This window comes from Pipistrellus kuhlii, unplaced genomic scaffold (genome assembly GCF_014108245.1).
Source record: "Pipistrellus kuhlii isolate mPipKuh1 unplaced genomic scaffold, mPipKuh1.p scaffold_m20_p_75, whole genome shotgun sequence".
Classification (NCBI taxonomy): Eukaryota; Metazoa; Chordata; class Mammalia; order Chiroptera; family Vespertilionidae; genus Pipistrellus; species Pipistrellus kuhlii.
This window is the reverse complement of record NW_023425579.1, coordinates 794,930-819,848: the sequence shown is the minus strand read 5'-3', so window position 1 is coordinate 819,848 and position 24,919 is coordinate 794,930. Positions and strand designations below refer to the sequence as shown.

At 64.8% G+C, this 24,919-nt stretch overlaps 1 protein-coding gene across 9 annotated transcripts in view; it reads left to right on the top strand.

Moving 5' to 3' along the window:
* The window catches only part of FGFR2 (fibroblast growth factor receptor 2), a 75,966-nt gene extending 52,329 nt beyond the window's left edge, over nucleotides 1-23,637 (top strand). For 8 of the 9 annotated variants that reach the window (XM_045576133.1, XM_036423057.2, XM_036423056.2 and 5 more), the window contains 9 exons: nucleotides 752-903; nucleotides 2,996-3,117; nucleotides 4,380-4,490; nucleotides 5,122-5,312; nucleotides 6,728-6,850; nucleotides 7,366-7,436; nucleotides 8,221-8,358; nucleotides 9,338-9,443; nucleotides 12,347-13,619. In XM_045576133.1, coding sequence (XP_045432089.1) covers nucleotides 752-903; nucleotides 2,996-3,117; nucleotides 4,380-4,490; nucleotides 5,122-5,312; nucleotides 6,728-6,850; nucleotides 7,366-7,436; nucleotides 8,221-8,358; nucleotides 9,338-9,443; nucleotides 12,347-12,511 — 1,179 coding nt within the window. In that variant the 3' untranslated portion in view covers nucleotides 12,512-13,619. Of the gene's footprint in view, nucleotides 1-751; nucleotides 904-2,995; nucleotides 3,118-4,379; nucleotides 4,491-5,121; nucleotides 5,313-6,727; nucleotides 6,851-7,365; nucleotides 7,437-8,220; nucleotides 8,359-9,337; nucleotides 9,444-12,346; nucleotides 13,620-23,626 lie in introns of those variants that run through there. The other variant, XM_045576129.1, reaches the window with a different exon arrangement.
* The last annotated feature ends 1,282 nt before the right edge of the window (nucleotides 23,638-24,919 follow it).

Below are 24,919 nucleotides of genomic sequence, written 5' to 3'. Positions count from 1 at the left end.
GTTCAGATCCTCCCGCGAGCTAGTTCCTGGAATGTTCACTTGACATTTCTTTCTTCTTTTTTTTTTCAATCCTCATCCGAGGATATTTTCCCATTGAGTTTTAGAGAGAGCGGAAGAGCGGGAAGGACGGAGAGAACATGGATGTGAGAGAAACACATTGATAAATTGCCTCCCGCAGGCACCCTGACCAGGGCCCGGGCCAGGGCAGAGCCTGCAACTGAGGCACATCCCTGACCAGAATCAAGCCCAGGACCCTTCTGTCTGCAGGCCAGTGCTCTAGCCACTGAGCTACACTGGCCAGGGCACGGCATGATACGTCAAAGACACAAAAAACATCAAAGAGCTGATTGTCCAAAAGCTTTTGTGGCGTGTCCGAAGCACCACGTTGACCCCTGATCTGGCTGGTCTGCGGGGAGCGGGGTCCTGGGTCCCGGGGCAGGAGGACCCCGAGCAGCAGTGTCTGTGGGGCTGCCTCTTGTCCTCGTGGCTGTCCTGGGGTTAGGGCAGAAGCAAGACATGTTTCGAGCGGCATGCGTATCAGTGTTTGGAACCCTGCCCTTCGGGACACGTGGTTTGGATGAGGTTTAGTCCCGGGTAGGCCGGAGGCCAGGGGCACTGAGTTGGTGGTTTGGGTCTCGGATGAATGACTGTGTCCAGCCCCCCCCTGCCTTCCTTCCGAGAGCTGACCGTCTGGCCGGGCTCTGGCTGCGGGGGCCAGGGTTACACCTGTGTCTTCGGGTTGTGTATCCAGGTGTCAGCCGAGTCCAGCTCCTCCATGAACTCCAACACGCCCCTGGTGCGGATCACCACACGCCTGTCGTCCGCGGCGGACACCCCGATGCTGGCGGGCGTCTCGGAGTACGAGCTGCCCGAAGACCCCAAATGGGAGTTCCCCAGAGTCAAGTGAGTCTCTGGGAGCACGTCCGTGGGATGTGGGGGACCTGTGCTCCATGTGACCCTCCCATGCAGGGTCTTGTGAGCTTGTATTTCTAAGGAACCACTAAGCCACGGCTGGTCCCCAGACAAGATGCTCCTTGTGAGCTTATTATTATTATTATTATTAACTCGCTGGACAATTCAGTCACAGTCAAATGCAAGAGGCGGGAGTTTCCCATTTAGGAAAAAGATCTCTGTCCTGCCCTGGTTACCAGACCATGCTACTCCATGGTCCATTCTTTGGAGAAATTGGGTGTAGAATATGTCGTCTTAAAAATCGTTACCCAGCCGTGGCCAGTGTGGCTCAATGGACAGAGCATCAGCTGGCAGACTGAAGGGTCCCGGGTTTGATTCCAGCCTGGGTCCTGGTTGGGGAGCATGCAGGGCATTGATTGTTGACTTCAGAAGGGGAGGAGAGAGAGAGGTAGAAACATCAGTGATGAGAGAGATCACTGATCGGCTGCCTCCTGCATGCCCCACAATGGGGATCGAGCTCACAGTCCAGGAATGTGCCCTGACCTGGAATCAAACCATGCCCTTCTGGTTCCTATGTCAATGCTCAAGCACCGAGCCATGCCGGCTGGACCCATTAGTGTTAATGGAAGTGATGTCCAGTTTATGGGCATCCTGCAGTGATAGGACCATACATCCATCCACCCACCCACCCACCCACCCATCCACCCACTCACCCATCCAGCCATCCACCCACTTACCCATCCATCCACCCACCCACCCACCCACCCACCCATCCACCTATCCAGCCAGCCATCCATCCACCCATCCATCCACCCACCCACCCATCCATCCATTTGTTCATTCGAGTTGCAGGTGAGGCACCACGAGGATGGTGTCTCCTGAGAACGTTGTGGAGGGGGTTCCTCTTGAGCCCTGCTCCCTGGTTTGGGGATGCCCGTAGGTTAGGGGGTCTGTGCACACCTTTCTGTACCTTAAAGGGCAGCTGAGGAGCGGCGACCAGGCTGTAAGGAACCGCAGCTCGGGCTCAGCCGTGGCTTTGCCGCCTGTGACGCCGTGGCCGATAGTGCGAGCCGGTCCCTGTGGGGCGAGCTCCCGCCCGGGGCCCGTGTGGAAAGTCTGAGCGCTAAACCTTTCAAAACAGGACTTAGCCGAGCGTGGGCGGAGCGTGTTCCGTGAATGAAGGCATTGAGAGCGCTGCTGGGCCGGGGGCCGGGGCTGCACAAAGGAAGGATTGTCACACCCGGGGTGGCCGGGCACGGGGACATAAATTAGCCCTTTTTCCAATGCAAATGTTTATTTTCTGCCAAGACGTTAAATTTAATTCCAGTTCAGCGTAGAAGCAGAGTGACCTCAGCCCAGCATGCGCGGCCCTGGGCCAGGCTGTGCCGCTGTGAGCACTGCTCTCCATGCTCAGTCCGCACTTGGCCTGCGTGAGCAACGCGTTCACACGCTGGTTCCGAGGCGGCTTCGTCCTGCAGCTGCTCCGTGCCCAGGGACAGATGTGGGCGTTCACAGGATGGTGTAGCACTTCCAGACTTAGACATAGTCTCTGGGTTTTCTTCACGATTACTTTTGAGTAGTCACACGAATTTCCAGGCTATTATGTAAAAAAAAAAAAAAAGTCCTCCCTCCCCCCAATTTTTAGACATTTTTCATTTTAGTGAAAAATTAGAGAGATTCCTTGAAATGCATTTAAGATTCAGGACCTGTATCCTGGCCCCAGCATGCGCTGTGAACTCCATTGGTATTGGAGTAACGGCAGCTTTAGACACCACTTCACAGGGGCAAGAAGGAGCATTCTGGGGATGTCCTGAGAGACGGACGCTCGGTCACAAGCCCTTCGCTGGCTCTTAGGGCCGCCGGCCACCCCTCGGCCGGGTCCCTCCCGCCCGGAAAGCAGACCCAGAGCCCAAATGTGAGCCGTCATAGCGGCCGCCACGCCGTCCTCTCGGCGTCACTCAGCAGACACGTTAGTTCCGTGTGACCAGCACTCGGGCCGCTGGGAGCTCGTTCTGTCGGGTCCTGGCTTTCCCTGCGCCGTGCCCACCGCCCGGTGCCGGCACTGATTCCCGTCCCCACACAGGCTGACGCTGGGCAAGCCCCTGGGGGAAGGCTGCTTCGGGCAAGTGGTCATGGCCGAGGCCGTGGGCGTGGACAAGGACAAGCCCACAGAGGCCGTCACCGTGGCCGTGAAGATGCTGAAGGGTGAGTGCGGGCGTGGGGGCAGGGCAGGAGGGGGCGGGGCAGGAGGGGGATGGGGAAGAGGAGGGGCAGGAGGGGGTGGGGAAAAGAGGGAGGGGCAGGAGGGGGCGGGGCAGGAGGGGGAGGGGCAGGAGGGGGGAATGGGCTGAAGAAGCGGGGGTGGAGGGAAGAAGGGGGGCGAGGGACACCTTATGAGAAAGTTCCTTTTGTGGCTCGTGAACTCTGACCTGGCAGGGGTCAGAGGGCACATTGCTGATCTCGGGGTTGAGGGTTTTCAGTGTAAATCAGCATCTCGGACAGATGACTTACCTTGAGCTGTGTGCACTTAAAAAAAAAAAAAAAAAAAGCCAGTTTGGCTCAGTTCACCCTGGCTGGTTGCGAAGTGGTCAGAGCGTCAACCTGTAGACCCAAGGGTCCCGGGTTCAATTCCCAGTCAAGGGCAGGTACCTCTGCTGCAAGCAGCCCATTGATGTGTCTCTCACATAGACGTTTCTCTCTCTTCGAGCACCCCCCATCCCATTTTCTAGAAATCAACAGAAAAAAGTATTAAAGTAAAAATCTGGTGAGGATTTAAACATAATAATGAAAGCGGAAAGCCAGTTTGTCAGCGGGCAGCTGCAGAGCTGTGAGCTGGCCTGGCAGAGCATCAGCCTGGGCCTGAGAAGCCTGAATGCCAGTTCTGACTTCTCACCCTTTGACCCCAAATTAGCCCTTGGACACGGGCAGGCAGTTCACGCTGGGCCTTTGCCCCCAACCAACAGAGGGCAGAGATGGTTGGGAAAGCCTCCTCTGGTGCTAACACTCAATTTCATGCTGTTTGAACCTTGAACCCAGTGCGGGCAGCTCCCCGCAGCAGCCGAGGAGTGCAGAGTGAGGAACCTCGGCCCCATTGGGTCTGGCCCTGCCAAGGCAGTCACAGGCGGGGCCCCAAATGCAATGAATCTAGGGGCTTTTTTTCATAGCTTCTTTACAAAAATCTATTTATTTCAGAGAAGACAGGAAAAGGAGAGAGAAAGACAGAGAGAGAGGGGCATCAATGATGAGAGATCCCTGCCCCATACCAGGGATCTAGCCTGCACCCCAGGCATGTGCCCTGATCGACCTCCTGGTCCATAGGATGCTCAACCACTGAGCCACGCCGGCTGGGACAGAGCCACGGAAACGTGTGTTAAGCGACAATGTTCTTACATACCTGGGGCCTGGGCAGACCTGGGCTCCGCCCTCCGGGGCACGTGGAGCTGGTGGTAACGCCCTGACGTTTGCAGATGACGCCACGGAGAAGGACCTTTCTGACCTGGTGTCGGAGATGGAGATGATGAAGATGATCGGCAAACACAAGAACATCATCAACCTGCTGGGCGCCTGCACGCAGGACGGTGGGTGGGCTGTGGCGGCCTCGATCGGGGGTGGGGAGTGGGGAGACTGTGGATTTGCTTCCGGGGCATCTCACGTGTGTGTATGAGGCTGTTTACAGTCCCCTGAGGGTGGTGTCCCCGCCCTGGACACACAGGGCACCTCCTGTGGTCCCTGGGGCCGGGCCTGGGGGGAGGTGGGTGCTGGGCACCGCGGATGAGGGGCCTGCAGGGCCTGGCGTGTGGACTTCCCCCCCCCCAGGGAGCCTGGGCTCGGCTGCCTCCTTGGGCTTTTGGGATGTGAGTGCCGAGATAAAGGTCTCAGAACCAGGCCCTCTGTTTCGGCTGACACGTCCTGTTAAGGTGGCGATTGAGGAGGCGGGGGGTTTTGTTTTTTAAAATGTTTTCTTTCCCTTGCCCAAAGATATTTCCCCAGAGATTTCTAGAGAGAGTGGAAGCGGGGAGGAGAGACAGAGAAACGTGGACGAGAGAGACACAGTGATGGTTTGCCTCCTGCGTGCGCCCCGACCTGCGACCTCGGCTGCAGGGATCGAGCCCTTGACCAGCATCGCACCGGGGAGGGCGGACGCGCAGTTGCTGGGCCACCGGGCCGGGGCGGGAGGCGGGTCTGAGGTGCTCCTCCCTCCGCCCGCAGGGCCGCTGTACGTCATCGTGGAGTACGCCGCCAAGGGCAACCTGCGGGAGTACCTGCGCGCACGGCGGCCGCCCGGAATGGAGTACTCCTACGACATCAACCACGTGCCCGAGGAGCAGATGACCTTCAAGGACCTGGTGTCCTGCACCTACCAGCTGGCCCGCGGCATGGAGTACCTGGCCTCCCAGAAGGTGAGTGCCAGTGTGTGTGTGCGTGTGTGTGGGGGGGTCCACGGAGCAGCAGCAGGCGCAGGCCCTGGCTGTCCGGTGCTGCCGGGAGTCCCGGGGCGTCCGTCACATTGGGGCCAACGGCCAGCGCAGCCCCTACCCTGACCTTAGTGACAGGAGAGGTAGCCCAGAGCCGCCTGCCCCTGAGCCCGGCCCGGGAACGGACACGCCGCCTGCGGAGCCGATGGTCGGGGCCTTGTTCGTTTCGAGGCAGGGAGGTTTGGACGTGGCTCTCCGTGCCCTGTTGACGGTTTAGGGCCTGAACGTGGAGGTCGTGGGGCGGGTGCTCAGTCACAGCCCCGGGTTTCCTCGGGGTGATTCCTTGGACTTACTAGCAAGAGGGCCTCCACGGGGGGGGAGCAGGCAGGCCCCCCCGGAGCCTGCATTCCAGGAATGCCGCCTGCAGTGGAACTCCAAGCATCCGAGTTATTCCGGGAGCAGCCAGCCAGGTGCCTGGGGTCCTGGGCCATTGAGCCTGCACCTGAGCGGGGGCGGGGGGGGGGGGGGGCCTGCACGGTGACCTCCCAGAGCACAGGTGAGTCTGACCTGCCTGGAGCCTGGTGTCACCTTGGGGCTCCCCGGCCCCCAAAGCAGAGGGCCTCTGACAGCCCCGGTCAGTGACTGTGGGGGGTTGTGGGGGCTCTGGATTGACTCTCGGAGCAGAGGGTGGAGGTCAGAGGCCGGAGGTTGTGTCCTGGTGTCTCTGTTCCAAGCCCTGATGTGTGGCCAGAGTCCAGTGCGTGGGGAGCAGGTCCCACTGACCACAGGCCTGCCCAACGCTCCGAGCTGGCGTGGCGGGAGCTTGCCGCCCAGGGAGCTGGCCCCGGCCTTGTCGTTCGCCGTGGACAGGCCTCCTAACCCCAGGACACGCTGTGGCCGGCCCTGGCGTGTGGGGCTCCTTGCTCTCCCTGGTCTGAGCTGAGCCCATCCCAGGCCACGGAAGCAAGCAGATGGGGAGGGAGGGAGGAGGGAGGGGGAGGCAGAAAGAAATGTCTGATTCAGTCATCCCAGAGTTCGCCTTGCTTCTTCTTAAGGGGCTGCTGGTCAGGACCATTGGGCGGGGCGGGCGGGACCGATCGGTGCTGGAGGCGTGGCCGGGAGGTGGAGGCCCAGACGCTGGCGCTGGCCTTGCCGGTGCTCTGGACCTGGCGGCCGCGGCAGAGAGGGTGCGGGCGGGGAGATGGGGACCCGGCGCAGCCTGAGTGAGGGCCACGTGGTCGGCTGCCGGGAGAGAGCGCGCCCGCCGTGGGCCTGGGCGCGGGAAGGGCTTTCCGTTCCCTCTTCACCGGGCGGGAGGGAGGGAGGGCGGGCGGGCAGGAGGCAGTGTCGGCTTCGGACGCTGCTCGGCCGGAGCCTGACAGAAGTGTTTCTCGTTTCAGTGCATCCACCGGGACTTGGCCGCCAGAAACGTCCTGGTCACGGAGAACAACGTGATGAAGATCGCCGACTTCGGGCTGGCCAGAGACATCAACAACATCGACTACTACAAGAAGACCACCAACGTGAGTCCGGCAGCGACTGGGGGAAGGGGCGTGGCACGGAATGTTCCAGAAGGAACGGTGGGTGGCTCAGCGAGGCCTGGATGATGCCTGGCCTGCGCCTGGCTCCTCACACGTGGCCACAGTGACATGTCAGAGGGTCCGTGCGCCAGGGCTCCGTGTGCGGAGCAGTCAGCACTTCGGGGGCCTCCTGCGCTCGGTCCACCCCTTTCCTGGGGCCGGCAGGGCACGGAGCCTCTGGTCAGCTTCCCTCCGGGAGCTGGTCAGGGAGACGGCAGCCCCGAGGGTCCAGCAAATGACATTTCCGAATCTGCATCCTCTTTTTGCGTGTGGTCCTTGTTGCATGTGGTCCTTGTTGCGTGTGGTCCCCATTGCGTGTAGCTCTTCTTGCGTGTAGTCCCCGTTGCGTGTAGTCCTGTAGGAGCTTGTTTCTGCTCTATCGCGGGGCCCGTGGAGATGGCTGGTGCTCCCACAAACAGGTTCCAACGTGTGCGTCTTCCTCCCTCCCCCACGCACAGGGCCGGCTTCCCGTCAAGTGGATGGCTCCGGAGGCCCTTTTCGACCGCGTGTACACCCATCAGAGTGACGTGTGAGTGGTGCCCTCCCCCGCTGCTCCCCACGTTCAGTTGCAAACCCAGCGTACGCGTCACACCTCCCCTGGTGCCTGCTGCGTGTCACGTGTGCATGGCAGCTGCCGGAGCTGGCCGCACACAGCAGGCCAGTGAGCAATGGCTGCTGCTGATCGGCCTGCTTCCGAGTGCCACCCCCTCCTCCTGTCAGAGCAGAAACCGCTCCCCCCGCAACCGCCTGACTTCATTCACGACGGGCAGCTCAGAGCCGCTGTCGCACTGGCCAGGCTGCGGGCTGGTCCGGCTCCCTCGCCAAGGTGTGACTTGGGAGACGTCGGGATCCTGCTGTGAGATCCGCCCCACACAAAGGCAGCCCCTTTGTGCGGAGCCGGGAGCCTGTGGCCTGTGGTGCTCCACGGCCGCCCGGCCCTGAGCCTGGGAGGCAGCTCGCTGCTGGTGCCGGGCCCGCCTGGCAGCCGCAGCCCCAGTCGGTCAGGTGGCGGCAGAGGGGCGGGCGGGCTCAGGAGCGAGGTCTTTGTGTGCAAACACTGCACTGAAGGTGAATAAGGCCCAGAGCGACCAGGGAAGTCCCCGCAGTCCCCATCCCCCCAGAGAGAAGGGACGCTCGGCCGTCCCCCTTCTGTCGTCTGCGGGTCCATCCTCGTCTGGAGCCGCTCGGGGCCGGAGGGCGCATGGGGGCTGCAGGAGGCACAGGCATTGGCCTGGATGGAACCCGTCGCCTGGCATTGATGCCGACAGCCTGGGCCCGGCGGACAGTAACCTCTGCTCTCTCCGTGTCTGCAGCTGGTCCTTCGGGGTGCTGATGTGGGAGATCTTCACCCTCGGGGGCTCGCCCTACCCAGGGATTCCTGTCGAGGAGCTGTTCAAACTGCTGAAGGAGGGGCACAGGATGGACAAGCCGGCCAACTGCACCAATGAGCTGTAAGAGGGCATCTGTGCCAGGCTCCCCGCTCCGTCCCGGCTCTCCCTCTGTTCCGGCTCCCCCGTCCGAGCTGGCTCCCCCCTCCGTCCCGGCTCCCCCTCTGTTCTGGCTCCCCCGTCTGAGCTGGCTCCCCCCTCCGTCCCGGCTCCCCCCTCCGTCCCGGCTCCCCCTCTGTTCCGGCTCCCCCGTCCGAGCTGGCTCCCCCCTCCGTCCCGGCTCCCCCCTCCGTCCCGGCTCCCCCTCTGTTCCGGCTCCCCCGTCTGAGCTGGCTCCCCCCTCCGTCCCGGCTCCCCCCTCCGTCCCGGCTCCCCCTCTGTTCCGGCTCCCCCCTCTGTCCCGGCTCCCCCTCTGTTCCGGCTCCCCCGTCCGAGCTGGCTCTCCCCTCCGTCCCGGCTCCCCCCTCTGTCCCGGCTCCCTCCTCCCCCCTCTGTCCCGGCTCCCCCCTCCGTCCCGGCTCCCCCCTCCGTCCCGGCTCCCCCTCCGTCCCGGCTCCCCTTCTGTCCCGGCTCCCTCCTCCCCCCTCTGTCCCGGCTCCCCCTCCGTCCCGGCTCCCCCTCCGTCCCGGCTCCCCTTCTGTCCCGGCTCCCTCCTCCCCCCTCTGTCCCGGCTTCCCCTCTGTCCCGGCTCCCCACTCCGTCCCGGCTCCCCCCTCTGTCCCGGCTCCCCCTCTGTCCCGGCTCCCCACTCCGTCCCGGCTCCCCCCTCTGTCCCGGCTCCCCCCTCCGTCCCGGCTCCCCCTCCGTCCCGGCTCCCTCCTCCCCCCTCTGTCCCGGCTCCCCTTCTGTCCCGGCTCCCCCTCCGTCCCGGCTTCCTCCTCCCCCCTCCGTCCCGGCTCCCCTTCTGTCCCGACTCCCCCTCCGTCTGGGCTCCCCCTCCATCCGGGCTCCCCTCAGAGGGAGACAGATTCCACCGTCTGTGAAACTGGCGAAGCCGTGCGCCCGGCTGGTGCCCACGGCTCACCCGCGGCCGTCCCCGCAGGTACATGATGATGAGGGACTGCTGGCACGCGGTGCCCTCGCAGCGGCCGACCTTCAAGCAGCTGGTGGAGGACCTGGACCGGGTGCTCACGCTCACCACCAACGAGGTGAGGGCGCCTCGCGGCCGGCTCCTGGCCTGGTGCTCCGCGTGGTGCACACGCCTGCCCTGTTGGAGTCCACAGTGCTGTCCACCATGAGGCCACGGGGCCAGGCCAGGGGTCAGCAGGTGGACCCGTGCGCCCCCAGGTCCTGTTTTTCTCAGAGCTGCCTGGTGAGCATCTGACTCACGCAACCAGAGCCTGCGGGCCCTGTGCAAGCCGCCCCACCGTGGCGCTCTGGTGCGGGGCCTGTGTGCATGTGCGCACACATGTATGTGTGTGTGCTTGCACACATGTATGTATTGCGCACGTGTGCGTGTGTGTGTGTAGGTGTGCAGGGAGGCAGGGAGAAACGTCCAGCTGTGGTGTTTGCTGGGTTTGGTGGGAAGGAGCTGGTGGATTCTGGTAACCGGGGTGTGAGCTGCTGATGCTCAGGTCCTGCTGGCGTGATGTGTGGAGGCCCCGCCCCTCCCGCTTCCAGACCAGAGCCCGCCAGTCTCTCCCAGACCCTGCCCGTCAAGGCGTGTGGCTCGTGGCCTCCATCCGTGTGCGTGTCCATGTCCACACAGTGTCTTACAACGAGCGACTAGTAGGATGTTTAAGGAAACTGGCACCTTTTGCTACGATATTTATTTTCTAGAAAAGGTGTAGAACTGGTGCCCACAGTCCCTCAGTGTCCGAACTGAGAAAAGAATGCACTTAAATTGATGAATGATACGCTTCACAGTGATTAAAAAACAAGCAGGCAGCCTATCGGCGAGTCAGGCTGGCTGAGAGCGGGAGCCGTCCGGGTGGGACCGCCTTCTCCCCGAACGCCGTCTCCAGTGTCCGCGCCTTAACTGGACGTGCGGCCGGGGGCCGCCTCCCCGCCAGGCCCGGACGCTGCGGCTCCTCTGGGAGGCTCGGCTCAGCGAGGGGCGGCCCGCTCCGGCTGTGGTTCTGCTTACGTTTCACGGGGGCTGTGCGAGCGAGGCCACCCCAGGCCCCGAGTGCAGCCCGGAATGCCACGTCGTCCTGCGGCTACAGAACCCCCTGTCTCTTCCCGGCTGAAAATCATTGCCAGATGCGCCGGGAAAACGGCTCCATTTAGGCCCGAGTTTCATTTCATCGTCGTCAGCAGAGCGCGGGCTGGACGTGGCGGGCGGCGAGCTCGCTTCCAGCGCGTGGTTCCCGGAGCTGCTGGGCGGCCGCAGCCCGTCCGAGGGCCTCGCTCTCGCCAGCCCTGCGGTGGGTGGGTTTTCAGTGCTCAGCCGCCAGCATTCTGTGGGCTCCGTTCTGACAGCCGACGAGGCTGCTCGTGCTGTGTCTGCACTTCCCCCCGCGGCTCAGCACAGGACGGGGGTGGGGGCGGGGACGAGGGCCCTGGCTCCCGGGGTGGAAGCGGGCACCGGTGGGAGGCGGGGAGGCCCGGGGCTCCCTGTCTAGGAGTCTCTCCCTAGTTTCGGGGCAGAGAGGGGAGAGGGCAAGCCTTTTCTGAAGGGCCAGGCAGAAAGGATGCCACCTGGGGCCACGTGGTCTCTGTCGCTCTGCCTGGGACCCGGGAGGCGGCCACAGACGCTGCGTCAACCAACACGCGTGTCCACGTTCTAGGGAAACTGGATGGAGCCTCGCGTTTTATATAATTTTAAATGCCACGAGACACTTTTAAAAACCTTTTTCTGGTTCATCTTCACCCGAGGATATTTTCCATGGATTATTAGAGTGGGAGGGAGCAGGAGAGGCAGAGAGACATGGAGGTGAGAGAAACACATCCATTGGTCGCCTCCTGCAGGCACGCTGCCAGGGCCCACGCTGGGGAGAAGTCTGCAGCCAGGGCACGTGTCCTTGACCAGAATCAAACCCAGGACCCTTCAGCACCGCAGCTCAAGCTCTCTCCGCTGAGCCAAATGGGTCAGGACGCCATGAGCTTTTTGTTTACTTTTCCCCTAACCATATAAACAACGGTGAAACCACTGTCAGGCCCCGGGCCGCCGCGCGTGAACGGCGTCTGTGAGTTTGGGTCCCCCTCAATTATCCTAGAAACGGCAGAGCAAACAGAATTGGTAAAGTGGAAATGCATGGCCTAGACCACGTAGAGGGACCCACATCTGTGCCTGGTCACTGCGCTGGCTCGAATTCTTTATGTCCAAGAGGAAGGGAGAGGGAGAGAGAGAGAAACGTCAGTGACGAGAGAGCCTCATGAACCCGCTGCCTCCGGCACGCCCCGCACTGGGAATCCAGCCCACAACCCGGGTCTGTGCCCGATCGGGAATTGAACCCTGACCTCCTGGTTCAGAGGTCGATGCTCAGCCCCTGAGCGCCCGCGGCTGGGCTGGGCTGGAATGTGAGCCCGAGAGGGGGCAGAGGAGGGGGAGCGTCCTTGGGCCGGCGCCTCCAGCCCAGCCAGGCTCCCGCCCCCACGGCCGGTCGTGTGCTTGTAACGGTTGTGCAGGGAGCCAGAGGAACGGGGCTGTGGCCCACGAGGTCGCTGTGCAGCCAGGGGGGTGGCTGGCGGCTGGGTCTGACCCTTCAGGGCTGCCCCATCCCGTCCCAGCTCCCAGGCCAGCGGCCCCAGAGCCTGTGTTTGGAATAAAACGCCTGTCTCTTCTCTGAGGAACCCGGGGCCTCAGCAGCCCTCGAGCAGTACTCACCGAGCACCCGGCCCGAGAGGAGAGACGATGTCTCTTGTCCCAGCTGGTGTGGCTCAGTGGACAGAGCATTGGCCTGCGGACTAAAAGGTCCTGGGTTCGATTCCCGGTCAGGACACAGGCCTGGGCTGCAGGCTGGATCCCCAGTGGGGGGCGTGCAGGAGGCAGCTGATCCATGATTCTCATCACGGATGTCCCTCTCTCTCCCTAACCCTCCCTCTCCGACATCGATAAAAACACGTTTAAAAAACCAACAACAATAACCAAAGACCTCTCTCCTCTCAGGAGTACCTGGACCTCAGCCAGCCCCTCGAGCAGTACTCGCCCAGCTACCCCGACACACGCAGCTCCTGTTCGTCGGGGGATGACTCCGTCTTCTCCCCGGACCCCATGCCCTTCGAGCCGTGCCTCCCGCCGTTCCCGCACGTCACCGGCAGCGTGAACACCTGAGCGGGCGCGTCATCCCCCGAGGGCGGACCGGCTGACGCAGGGCTGCCTCCGAGCCCCGTCCCATGTACATATGGACCCGAGGGGTTCCCTGGAGAGTCCTCCGGGCGTGTGGGACCGTCCGGAACCTGCGGCTTCGCGGGGGGAAGAGGGGCGTTTCCTGGGCAACGGACCGGGCGGCTGGGGGCCAGTGGGCTCAGGGGACGCTCTGGCCTCGCGATGCTGGAGGAAGGGACGGGTGGAGGCAGCGCGGACAGGCACGGAGGGCGCAGGTGCTGGGTGTGTGTACATAGACCAAATTATGTATAAATATATATTATATATTTACGAGGAACTATTTTTTGTATTGATTTTAAATGGATGTCGCAGTGCACCTAGGAAGTGGGCCTCTTTTTTTTTTAATGGCTATTTGCTAAATGCTGTTCTTACCCAGAGTTTCCTAATCGCCACCCAGCCGCGGCGGGAGGTACTTTTGCTTTCAGGGAAAATGGTATAAAACATTAATTTATTAATGGATTGGTAATATACAAAACAATTAATCATTTATAGTTTTTGTTTTTAATTTAAGTGGCATTTCCATGCGGGCGAGTGAGCGGCGCTGGGTCCGGGAGTTAGGGGGGCGCCCTGATGACAGAGCTGACGGGCGGGGGAGGCGAGGTTCGGGGTCTGAGCCCCACCCCGTGGCCGCCGGACCAGCTTCTCCAGGGCGGCCCCGCCCCTGCGCGCCCTCAGACCCGCCTGTTCTCGCGGGATGGGGTAGCGGCTTCCAGGTTTGTGAGAGCAGCCCTCAGGCACGGAGATGCCGGTGCCTCTGCTGACAGTGGGGCCCCTCCCGCCGGCGCCTGGCGGGCGGGCCTCGCTGGCCTGGTGGTGGGTCCGGCTGGTGCCGGCGGCAGAGGGCGTTTCCCCGCCCAGGGCCCCGGGGGTAAGGATTGTGTCTGCTCACGCCCGGCCGCCACGCACCACGAATGCGGAATACACTGATTGTACGTGCTAGGACATGGGAGAAAGTATTTAATGAAACTGTTAATTTTTATACTGACAATAAAAATGTTTCTACGGATATTAATGTTAACAAGACGAATAAATGTCACGCAGCTTATTTTTTTAACACTGTGTCTCGCCCGGTGGTTTCGGGGCCGTGGGGGTGGCCGGTGCTGGGTGCTGGGGCGGCAGGAGGCGGCGTGGGGTCTGGGTTTGTTACAAACGGACCTGTAGGCTGGGTGGGGGGCGGGCCCAGGGGAGCCGGAGGAGGTGGGGTCCTCAGGCTCCCCGAGGACCGGCCGGGGCCGTGCACGCGTGTGGCGTGTGCCAGGGACGGTGCTGAGTGGCTGCGACAGAGACCGCCCGGCCCACGACGACTGAGAACGTCACACTCGAGTGCCTTCACCAGCGTGCGGCGACCCCGGCTGAGGTCGCGGGGTCAGGCCCTGTGCTGGGGGGATCGGGCCCCGGTGGGTGGGGTGGGGTGGGGTGGTGCGTGCCAGGCGCAGACACAGGTCTGAAGGGGGAGGGGCGCCGTCAGCAAGGGTGCCCGCCCGGCACTGAAGGGTGCCGGCCCCGGGGTGGATGCTCTGGAAATGCTCGGGTGACGTGTCTGCACAGGCCCTCCTGGCGCCCGTCTCCCCTCAGGACGCCGGACGCCGTGCTGCGACATGCCCGGCGCTTCCGGACCAGGTTGCCATGGAGGTCAGCCAGCCAGGGCTCCACAAACGCTGCTCTCCTCTCCGGGAGGGCGAGGCGGGGTCGGAGCCGAGTGAACCTGACCTCCCAGCGGTGGGCGGGGCGGGTGCCTTGCACTGCCACCCCCTGCGCCTGGCCGGCAGGCACCCGGAGTCAAGGTGGGTGGGGCACCTTGAACTGGGGGGCTGGCGAGCACCCGGGGTCAGGACGGGTGGGGCACCCCAAGCTGGGGGCAGGCGGGCACCCAGGGTCAGGGCGGGTGGGGCACCCCGAGCTGGGGCCAGGCGAGCACCCAGGGTCAGGGCGGGTGGGGCACCTGAGCTGGGGGGCAGTCGGGCACCCGGGGTCAGGGCGGGTGGGGCACCCGAGCTGGGGTCAGGCGGGCACTCAGGGTCAGGGCGGGTGGGGCACCTGAGATGGGGCCAGGCGGGCACCCAGGGTCAGGGCGGGTGGGGCACCCTGAGCTGGGGACCGGTGGGCAGGCGCCCGGCTCAAGGCAGAGGGCCGGGTTTCATTTCCCGTTGCTCAGGGTCTTGCAAGCCAGAGGTGCCGGAGGGACGAGGTGTGTGGTCTGGGACAGGTCATGAGGGAGCCGCCGTCTGGACACGGGGCTCAGTGTGACAGGGTTAAGTCCTGACTGCAGCCAGCCCCGGCCGGTGGCTCCGCGGATGGAGCGTCGTCAGCCTGCGGACCGCAGAGTCCCGGGTTCGATTCCGGTCCAGGGCACGGACTTCGGTTGCAGGCTCCTCACTGGCCTGGGCCCTGGTTGGGCGCCGGCAGGAGGTGGCCTGTCGGTGTGTCTCTCCTCTCCCTCCCTCCCGCTCTCTAACTCCCCGGAGACATCCTGGAGGAGTAACAACGATGACTGCGGTGGGGTCGCCCGGGAGGTCGGCCGCAGGGACAGGTCAGCACGCAGACGGGGGAAGTCCGTGTGCAGTGACGCAGGGGGTGGCGCCCGGAACACGCTGGGCCTGGTTTCAGCGCCTCCCGCGTCTCCCCGGCGGGGCTCCGGGCCCATCCACCACGAAGCCCTGACTCCCACCGGGAAGCAGGTGAGCTCCGTCTGAGGGAGGCGGGAGAGGGGGCGGACGCGGAGCCCAGCCGGCAGCGGGGAGGGGGAGGGGCCTGGCGAGCGTGGGGAGGGGGAGGGGCCTGGCGGGCGTGGGGAGGGGGCGGGCCTGGCGGGCGGGGGGGGGGGGGGGGGGCGGGGGCGGGCGGGGGGAGGGGGAGGGGCCTGGCGGGCGTGGGGAGGGGACGGGCCTGGCGGGCGTGGGGAGGGGGAGGGGGCGGGGGCGGGCGTGGGGAGGGGGAGGGGCCTGGCGGGCGTGGGGAGGGGGAGGGGCCTGGCGGGCGTGGGGAGGGGGACGGGGCCTGGCGGGCGTGGAGAGGGGGACGGGCCTGGCGGGCGTGGGGAGGGGGAGGGGCCTGGCGGGCGTGGGGAGGGGGAGGGGCCTGGCGGGCGTGGGGAGGGGAGGGGCCTGGCGGGCGTGGGGAGGGGGACGGGCCTGGCGGGCGTGGGGAGGGGGACGGGCCTGGCGGGCGTGGGGAGGGGGAGGGGGCGGGGGCGGGCGTGGGGAGGGGGAGGGGCCCGGCGGGCGTGGGGAGGGGGAGGGGGCGGGGGCGGGCGTGGGGAGGGGGAGGGGCCCGGCGGGCGTGGGGAGGGGGACGGGCCTGGCGGGCGTGGGGAGGGGGACGGGCCTGGCGGGCGTGGGGAGGGGGAGGGGGCGGGGGCGGGCGTGGGGAGGGGGAGGGGCCCGGCGGGCGTGGGGAGGGGGAGGGGGCGGGGGCGGGCGTGGGGAGGGGGAGGGGCCCGGCGGGCGTGGGGAGGGGGAGGGGGCGGGGGCGGGCGTGGGGAGGGGGAGGGGCCTGGCGGGCGTGGGGAGGGGGAGGGGCCTGGCGGGCGTGGGGAGGGGGAGGGGGCGGGGGCGGGCGTGGGGAGGGGGACGGGCCTGGCGGGCGTGGGGAGGGGGAGGGGCCTGGCGGGCGTGGGGAGGGGGAGGGGCCCGGCGGGCGTGGGGAGGGGGACGGGCCTGCGGCGTCTGCGCAGGACGTCTCGCTGTCGTGGCTGCACCGGAGCGTGCGCACCCCCACGGCCCCCACGGCCCCCACGGCCGGGTCCCACGGAGCCTGGGCAGTTCCGTGGCTGGGCCCTGGTCAGCAGATCCCCAGCCCTCCCGCCGCCCCCGGGCCTGTGCCGACCGGCCCGGAGCCTGAGCGCCGGCTCCCGGTCAGTGCCGGTCCCTGAGCCACGCCGCCAGCCCTCCTCTCTCCGGGCCGCGTGCTGTGGGCCAGGGCCTCCCCGGTGCCGGCTGACCCGGACCTGCCTCCCCACGGCCCCGTCTCCGGCGGACCCGCAGGGAGCACTGCCACCGAGTCCAGAGGCTCACGGCGTGTCCTGGCGGCCCTTCCTCCCCAGCCCTTGTCCTGGCCGTGTGTCCACCACGCTGCCCGACCGACGGGTCCCAGGACTGGGTCTCCCGGGACCACCCCGGGGGCTGGCCCTACCGCCCGGGTCCCCCAGGCCCGCGGGCCGCTGAGGGGCCTCCGGCTGCCTCCCGTGGGCGCACAGCCCTCCGGTGAGGCCTGGGCCCCGGCGTGGCCGGGCGGCCGCCCCGCGGACTCCAGGAGCCGTTCGCCAGCCAGCCCACCAGCTGGGAAGCCGGGGAGGAGGGACCCGGGCACAGGTGTGCGGGTCCCGAGTGCCGAGCGGGAACAGGCCGCCCGCCTGGGCCACGGAACAGCGGCCTCTGCCCCAACCCAGAGCCCTGGCTGAGCCGCCAGCACCGGGGCCACATCCTGGCCGGCCAGTCGCCCACGGGGCCAGCAGCACTGCCAGCTCCCCTTCCCACCTCGGCTCCAGAGGAACTCGCCCTCCTCGCCCTCCTCGCCCTCCTCGCCCTCCTCGCCCTCCTCGCCCTCCTCGCCCTCCTCGCCCTCCTCGCCCTCCTCCTCCTCCTCCTCCTCCTCCTCCTCCTCGCAGGGGAGGGAGAAGCAGTCTCCAGGTGAGGCATCCGGTGGGTTCTGAGGGGGGGGTGTTGGGGTGTGGGGTGTGGGGTTCTGAGTGGGGTGTGGGGTGTGGGGTTCTGAGTGATGTGTGGTGTGTGGGGTTCTGAGTGGGGTGTGGTGTGTGGGGTTCTGAGTGGGGTGTGGGGTGTGGGGTTCTGAGTGGGGTGTGGGGTGTGGGGTTCTGAGTGGGGTGTGGGGTTCTGAGTGGGGTGTGGGGTGTGTGGGGTTCTGAGTGGGGTGTGGGAGGCCGAGTGGCTGAGAAGGTCTTTTAGAAGCTGCCCTGGGGTTCGTTGGGACGCCGGGCAGAGCCAGAGGAGGAGGAGGAGGAGGCAGAGGAGGAGGCGGAGGGAACCCTGGGGGTGGTGGGAAGAGACCTGGTCATGGCCATGGGGCCTCATGGCCTGGAGGGGCCTTCCCTAGGGGGGACCAGCCTCCGTTTCCCAGGCGCCTCCTGCTCCTCCTCGCCCTGTGACCTGACCTCGCCCTGTGACCTGAGCTCACAGTGTGACCCGCCTCCCCCTTCATTGCCACGCCAGCGGCACTCGCTCCTCCGGGGGGAGAGGCTCCTCCGGGGGGGAGAGGCTCCTCCGGGGGGAGAGGCTCCTCCAGTGGGGAGAGGCTCCTCCGGGGGGGGGGGAGAGGCTCCTCGGGGGGGGAGAGGCTCCTCCGGGGGAGAGGCTCCTTCGGGGGGAGAGGCTCCTTCGGGGGGAGAGGCTCCTTCAGGGGGGGGGGAGGCTCCTCTGGAGGGAGAGGCTCCTCGGGGGGGAGAGGCTCCTCCGGGGGGGGGAGAGGCTCCTCCGGGGGGAGAGGCTCCTCAGGCGGGGAGAGGCTCCTCCGGGGGGAGAGGCTCCTCCGGGGGGGGAGAGGCTCCTCCGGGAGGGAGAGGCTACTCCGGGAGGGAGAGGCTACTCTGGGGGGAGCGGCTCCTCCGGGGGGTGAGAGGCTCCTCCGGGGGGGGAGAGGCTCCTCCGGGGGGAGCGGCTCCTCCGGGGGGAGAGGCTCCTCCGGGGGAGAGGCTCCTCCGGGGGAGAGGCTGCGCACGGGGGGAGAGGCTCCTCGGGGGGGGGGAGAGGCTCCTCTGGAGGGAGAGGCTCCTCCGGGGGAGAGGCTCCTCCGGGGGAGAGGCTCCTCCGGGGGGAGAGGCTCCTCGGGGGGGGGGTAGGCTCCTCCGGGGGGGGGGGTAGGCTCCTCTGGAGGGAGAGGCTCCTCCGGAGGGAGCGGCTCCTCCTGGGGGGAGAGGCTCCTCCGGAGGGAGCGGCTCCTCCTGGGGGGAGAGGCTCCTCCGGGGGGAGAGGCTCCTCCGGGGGGAGCGGCTCCTCCTGGGGGGAGAAGCTCCTCCTGGGGGGAGAAGCTCCTCCGGGGGAGAGGCTCCTCCGGGGGGGGGGGAGAGGCTCCTCCGGGGGGAGAGGCTCCTCGGGGGGGGGGAGAGGCTCCTCTGGAGGGAGAGGCTCCTCCGGGGGGAGCGGCTCCTCCTGGGGGGAGAAGCTCCTCCGGGGGAGAGGCTCCTCCGGGGGGGGGAGAGGCTCCTCCGGGGGGAGAGGCTCCTCTGGGGGAGAGGCTCCTCCGGGGGGAGAGGCTCCTCCGGGGGGAGCGGCTCCTCCGGGGGGGAGAAGCTCCTCCTGGGGGGAGAAGCTCCTCCGGGGGAGGGGCTCCTCCGGGGGGGGGAGAGGCTCCTCGGGGGGGAGAGGCTCCTCCGGGGGGGGAGAGGCTCCTCGGGGGGAGAGGCTGCGCACGGGGCGGCCCTGAGCGTGTGACTTCGGGGAAGGAGGGACGGATGTGGTTCAATTGTGGCTGAGGAGGCTGCTCGCCTTCCGACCTCGCCGGCCGCTGCAGCGATGATTCGGGATGATTCTCCACGACTCGGTGTGTGACCCTGACGGCTGTCGTGGTCGGCTCGAGGCGCTCACCCTTGAAAACATTGGAAGTTCACTCGGCATCACTCACCCACGTTCTTCTCGTCAAGATCTAGTCGATTCAAAAATACATCTTTATTGATTTCAGGGAGGAAGGAAGGGGGAGAGAGAAACATCCACGATGGCAAAGGGACCCTTCAGTCCGCAGGCGGACGCTCTATCCACTGAGCCACACCGGCCAGGGCTCTGGTTGGTGTTTTAGGGGCGACCAGGTGGCCTAAGAAAAGGCAGCTCTAACTCACGCCACCCGGGCATCCACCTGCTCCATCCACGCCTTCGACCTCATGGCCTGACTCCTCCCCCTCCAGGATCCAGTTAGCGCTCCCCACCCACGTCCCGATGGAAATACCCGACTCACCCGGCCAGTGCGGCTCAGGGGTGAGCGTTGACCTGTGGACCAGGAGGTCAGGGTTCGATTCCCGGTCGGGGCACAGGCCTGGTTTGTGGGCTCGATCCCCAGTGTGGGGCATGCAGGAGGCAGCGGTCCATGGTTCTCTCTCCTCATGGATGTTTCTATTCACCTTTTCTCTTTGAAATCAATCAAAATATATTAAAAACAAACAAAAAAGAAGCCAGGTGACCAGACGGAAGCCACAGCGAGTGAGGAGCCAGAGCTGGTGCTGCTGCCACGCCATCACCAACCAATCAACGGGCTGTTTCCCTAAATGGTAAAGGCTTCCAGCTGGGAGATCGCTCTCACCTGGGCGGGCAGGCCCTCCCTCACCGTCCTTCTCTGGGGATGGAGGGATTAGGGATGGAGGGGGTGAAGGGATGAGGGATGGAGGGATGGGGGATGAGGGATGGAGGGGGTGGAGGGATGGAGGGGATGGAGAGATGAGGGATGGAGGGGGAGGAGGTGATGAGGGGATGGAGGGATGGAGGGATGGGGGATGAGGGATGGGGGAGGAGGTGATGAGGGGATGGAGGGGAGGAGGGGATGGAGGGATGGAGGGATGGAGGGGGAGGAGGTGATGAGGGATGGAGGGGGTGGAGGGATGGAGGGGAGGACGGGATGGAGGGATGAGGGATGGAGGAATGGAGGGGGAGGAGGTGATGAGGGGATGGAGGGATGGAGGGATGGAGGGGGTGAAGGGATGAGGGATGGAGGAATGGAGGGGGAGGAGGTGATGAGGGGATGGAGGGGATGGAGGGATGGAGGGGGTGGAGGGATGAGGGATGGGGGGGTGGAGGGATGGAGGGGAGGACGGGATGGAGGGATGAGGGATGGAGGAATGGAGGGGGAGGAGGTGATGAGGGGATGGAGCACATGTGTCAAACACAAGGCCCGAGGGCCAAATCCGTCCCGCCAGGCCTTGCAATGTGGCCCGCACCGCACTGTCATCACTGCACTCCGCTGCGTTTCCATCACAATGACAGTTTATGACTGTTCAGTAAACCATTCGGCCCGCGATTTAGGCTGGATTTTAGATTTTGGCCCCTTCTCTGATTGAGTTCGACACCCCTAGGATGGAGGGATGGAGGCATGGAGGGATGGGGGAGGAGGGATAGGGAAGGAGGTGATGAGGGGATGGAGGGGAGGAGGGGGAGGAGGTGATGAGGGGATGGAGGGATGGAGGGGGAGGAGGTGATGAGGGGATGGAGGGATGGAGGGGGAGGAGGTGATGAGGGGATGGAGGGATGGAGGCATGGAGAGATGGGGGATGAGGGATGGGAGAAGGTGATGAGGGGATGGAGGGGAGGAGGGGGAGGAGGTGATGAGGGGATGGAGGGATGGAGGGATGGGGAATGAGGGGATGGGGAGAGGAGGGAGGAGGGGATGGAAGTGATGAAGGGATGGAGGGGAAGGGGGGAGGGGGAGGGGGCGCACGTGCTCTGTCTGAGTCTGTGGGCCTGTGCACGTCCCGTGTCAGACGCAGTGTCGGCCGTGCTCCCACTCGTCGGAGGGGACCAGGCTCGGTCCGCGAAGGCGGGTCCCCCGAGGCCGAGGCCCGGGCAGCGGGAGAGGGCGCTGGCCCTCACGTCCGGGTCAGGCTCCTTCCATCGGACCCGGCTCCCCGTGTTGGCTGCACCCCAAGTCCCCGCTCCGTGTGTGGGGGCAGGTGGGGTGCTGGTTGCCGGCCGGCGCCCTGGCTCCGTCTGCAGCGGGCATGCCTCTGTCTCGCGGCTCCCCGAGGCCATATTAGGCGCCCCCTCCTCGGCGGAATCTCTGACTCATCGGCACACGCTGCCGAGGGCTAAGATTAGGTTTCACTCGGATCTGTGGGTTCTGAGGCTGACATGCCGTTTGGGTTTGGCAAGCGGCTGCTGGTTTCAAGTCAGAGAGAGGAGCGCCTTTTCGAAAGGGGCCCAGTGTTTGTGTGACCGAAACCTCAGCACCTCTGTGATCTCAGTCACCAGAGTTCCAGTGCGGCCTGGATGGAGTGAGGAGGGGAGGGAGGTCCTCGCTGGAGACACAGAATCAGCCCCGCCCCCTCACCCCTCTCCTTACCCCCCCACTGACACCCCCGCCCCCTCACCCCTCCCCTTACCCTCCCACTGACACCCCCGCCCCCTCACCCCTCTCCTTACCCCCCCCACTGACACCCCCGCCCCCTCACCCCTCTCCTTACCCCACCCACTGACACCCCCCGCCCCCTCACCCCTCTCCTTACCCCCCCACTGACACCCCCGCCCCCTCACCCCTCTCCTTACCCCCCCACTGACACCCCCGCCCCCTCACCCCTCTCCTTACCCCCCCACTGACACCCCCGCCCCCTCACCCCTCTCCTTACCCCCCCCACTCCTGCAGGCTCCCAGGCTGGGGGGCTCTCCATGCATTTCCCACCCCGGCCCCCCGGCCCCCAGGCCCACACCTGCTCCTGTTTTAGGGACGAGGAAAGAGGTCAGAGAGGCAGGTCAGCCACGGTGACAGCTGGGTGCATCAGGACGGAGCTCAGTCTCCCGTCTCCCCAAGGCTTTGCCCAGGGCCGGCGGGGGTGGAGGGTCGGGGTGGCACTGACCCCTGCACACAGTAGGGACAGAGGAGGGACCCCGGCACTGACCCCTGCACACAGTAGGGACAGAGGAGGGACGTGTCCTCTCTGCAGGGACCCCGGCACTGACCCCTGCACACAGTAGGGACAGAGGAGGGACCCCGGCACTGACCCCTGCACACGGTAGGGACAGTGGGCCCGGGTTCCCAGGCCAGCTCACCAGCACCTGTGCAGAAAGGGTGCGTCCACTCGGGGTCGCAGGACCACGGGAAGTGGGAGCTGTGCTTCGTGGAGGCAGAATGAGGCCGGCGTGGGGCAGCCACGGCAGGACTTCGGTTTGAACCTGACGTTCCAACCCAGCTCTCCCCCGGGGCCGGCTACTGAGCTCCCCTGAGCCTCGGTGTGCCGATCTGTGAAATGGGCAGAATTCTGATGTCGATCTCCCTCAGAGGATCTGGGAAACGAACAGGAGAGTTTCTGGATGAGCCTCAGAACTCCGAGCAGGCACTGGCTGTTTCGATTCCGTGGCCCCGGATACGGTCCATGTGGAAAATAGTCCTGCCCTCGCCGGTTGGCTCACTGGTTTGAGAGTCGGCCCGCACACCAAAGGGCCTGGGTTCAATGCCCGTTGAGGGCACGCACCTGGGTTGTAAGCTCGGTCCCTGGCCTCAGTGAGAGCACCTGTGGGAAGCAGTCAATCAGTGTGTCTCGCACTCTCTCCCCCTCCTTTTCTCTCTCTGAAAATCAATAGGGAGCTCCAGCCTGTGTTGCTCAGTGGATAGAGTGCCTGCCTGCATTCCCAAGGGTCCCGGGTTCCATCCCACTCAAGCACCTCCTTGGTACAGGCTCCTCCCCGGCCCGGTGCTGGTCTGGGGCGTGCAGGAGGCAGTGGGTGTGTGTCTCTGTTTTTCCCTCTCTCTCCCTCTCTCTCTAAAAATCAATGGAAAAGTATCCCCAGGTGAAGGGTTAACAATAAATAAACTAATATAAAACAAAAAACCGATGGGGAAACACGCCCCCTCCCCCTGGCCGGGCGGGCACTGCTCTGCCCCAGCAGGACCCGTGGGAGGGGGAACCACGGGGACAGGCGGGCGCGTTCTCCTGCGTCAGCTCGTTAATCTCCGCAGCCAGCTCGTAAAGCAAACATGTCACCGTGTGTCACCGATAACGGGAGGCTCTGTGTGTGCGGGGAAGGGGAGGGGAGGAGGGGGGGCGGTAAATAACTCACCCAAAGGCTGCATGAGGTTCCCATCCCGGTCTGACTCTGATCTGGGCCGTAAATCACCGATTCTCCGATCTCCGGCCTCAGACTCCTGTACGTCCTTAGGAGGGAGGTTCCAGAAGGCGTCTGTTCACGTGGCTCTATCTGTCCTTCCCCGTCACGTCAGAAATTAAAACCAGGGAAACATAAAGGACTCCTTTCACATCAAATAAAAAAGCCATCGATCGCGGGTGAAACGTGGGCCGTTCCAGATAAAACCCAACCGTTTCCCAAAACAGGAAGAGCGTTTTGCCTTTTGCGAAAACGCTTCCTGGTGGCCTGCTGACCTGCGGACGGGGTGCGTCCACGTGTGCCACCCCAGGCCCCCCGGGCTGAGACCTCCGCTGAGTACGCTGAAGAAGTAAAACACTGCTTAGTGTTGTTACGAGAGTCACTTCGGACCCGCCAGGCCCGGCAGAGGTCTCCGGGACCCGGGGTGCCTGGGCCGTACTTTGAGAACCACTGCTCTCTGGAAGAATAAAAGGACGATACGCTCATTAGAGCTCCCGGCGAGGCCGGGCTGCAGGGCTGCAGTGATGAGAGAGAATCCTGCCCCCTGCACGCCCGGGGAGCGAGGGCTGGACCGCGGGCGGGCGGCATGCAGGCCGGCTCTGTGCCGGCTCCTGGCGAGGCTGCCGTGGTCCCCACTGCGGGCACCGGAGAGACTGCTCTGGCCCACGCTCAGCTTCCCGGTGACCCCCTGGTCTGAAGGAATCACCATTTATTTTCAAGGAGGAAAAAAACCAGAAGAAACATGCACATTTCTCCTGTGCAGTGGGGATCCAAATGCACGGCATGGGACGGGGGTGAGGGAGTGGGGAAGGGGGTGAGGGGGGCACGGGGGAAGCTTAGGGCAGTGAGAAGGTCATATGAGTCTATGATGGTGGACACGTGTGTCATTATGCATTTGCTAAGACCCGCAGACCGTCCACCGCCGAGAGTGAATTACAGCGTGGACGTGACTTTAGTTAATATTGATGTATCCAGCCGGGCCGCGTGGCTCAGCGGCTCAGCGTGACCTCCGAACCCGGAGGTCACGGTTCCACTCCGGTCAGGGCACAGGCCTGGGTTTGGCAGGGGGCAGCCGGTCCAGGATTCTCTCTCATCACTGATGTTTCTATCTCTCCCTCTCTGTTCTTCCCTGAATCAATGCAGAATATATATTTAACAAATAATAATGTGCCCAGCCCTGGTCAGGTTGGCTCAGCAGTTTGATTGCGCGCCTGCAGTTGTGGGTTCGATTCCCAGCCAAGGGCACATTCCTCAGCTGCAGGTTCATCCCTGGCCCCTGTTGGGGCGAGTGTAAAAGGCACCATCGATGTTTCTCTCTCTCTCCCGCTCCCCTTCTCTCCCTCCCTCCCTCCCCCTCCCGCAAAAACAAATCCAGGGAAAATACCCTGGGGTGAGGATTAAATAACAATGGATCCTATCAGCACAGTCAGTCAGTTGTAACTAATGAACCTTGTTGATAGGAGGGAACTAGTGAAGGGAAGGGGAGAGGTTACATGGAAGTCTGTACTTTCCCCTCAGTTTTGTAACCTAAAACTGCTCCTCCAACAGAGCAAACCATCTCGCCCTCCGCCTGGGCCTCCGCCAGGGCCTCCGCTGGGCTCTT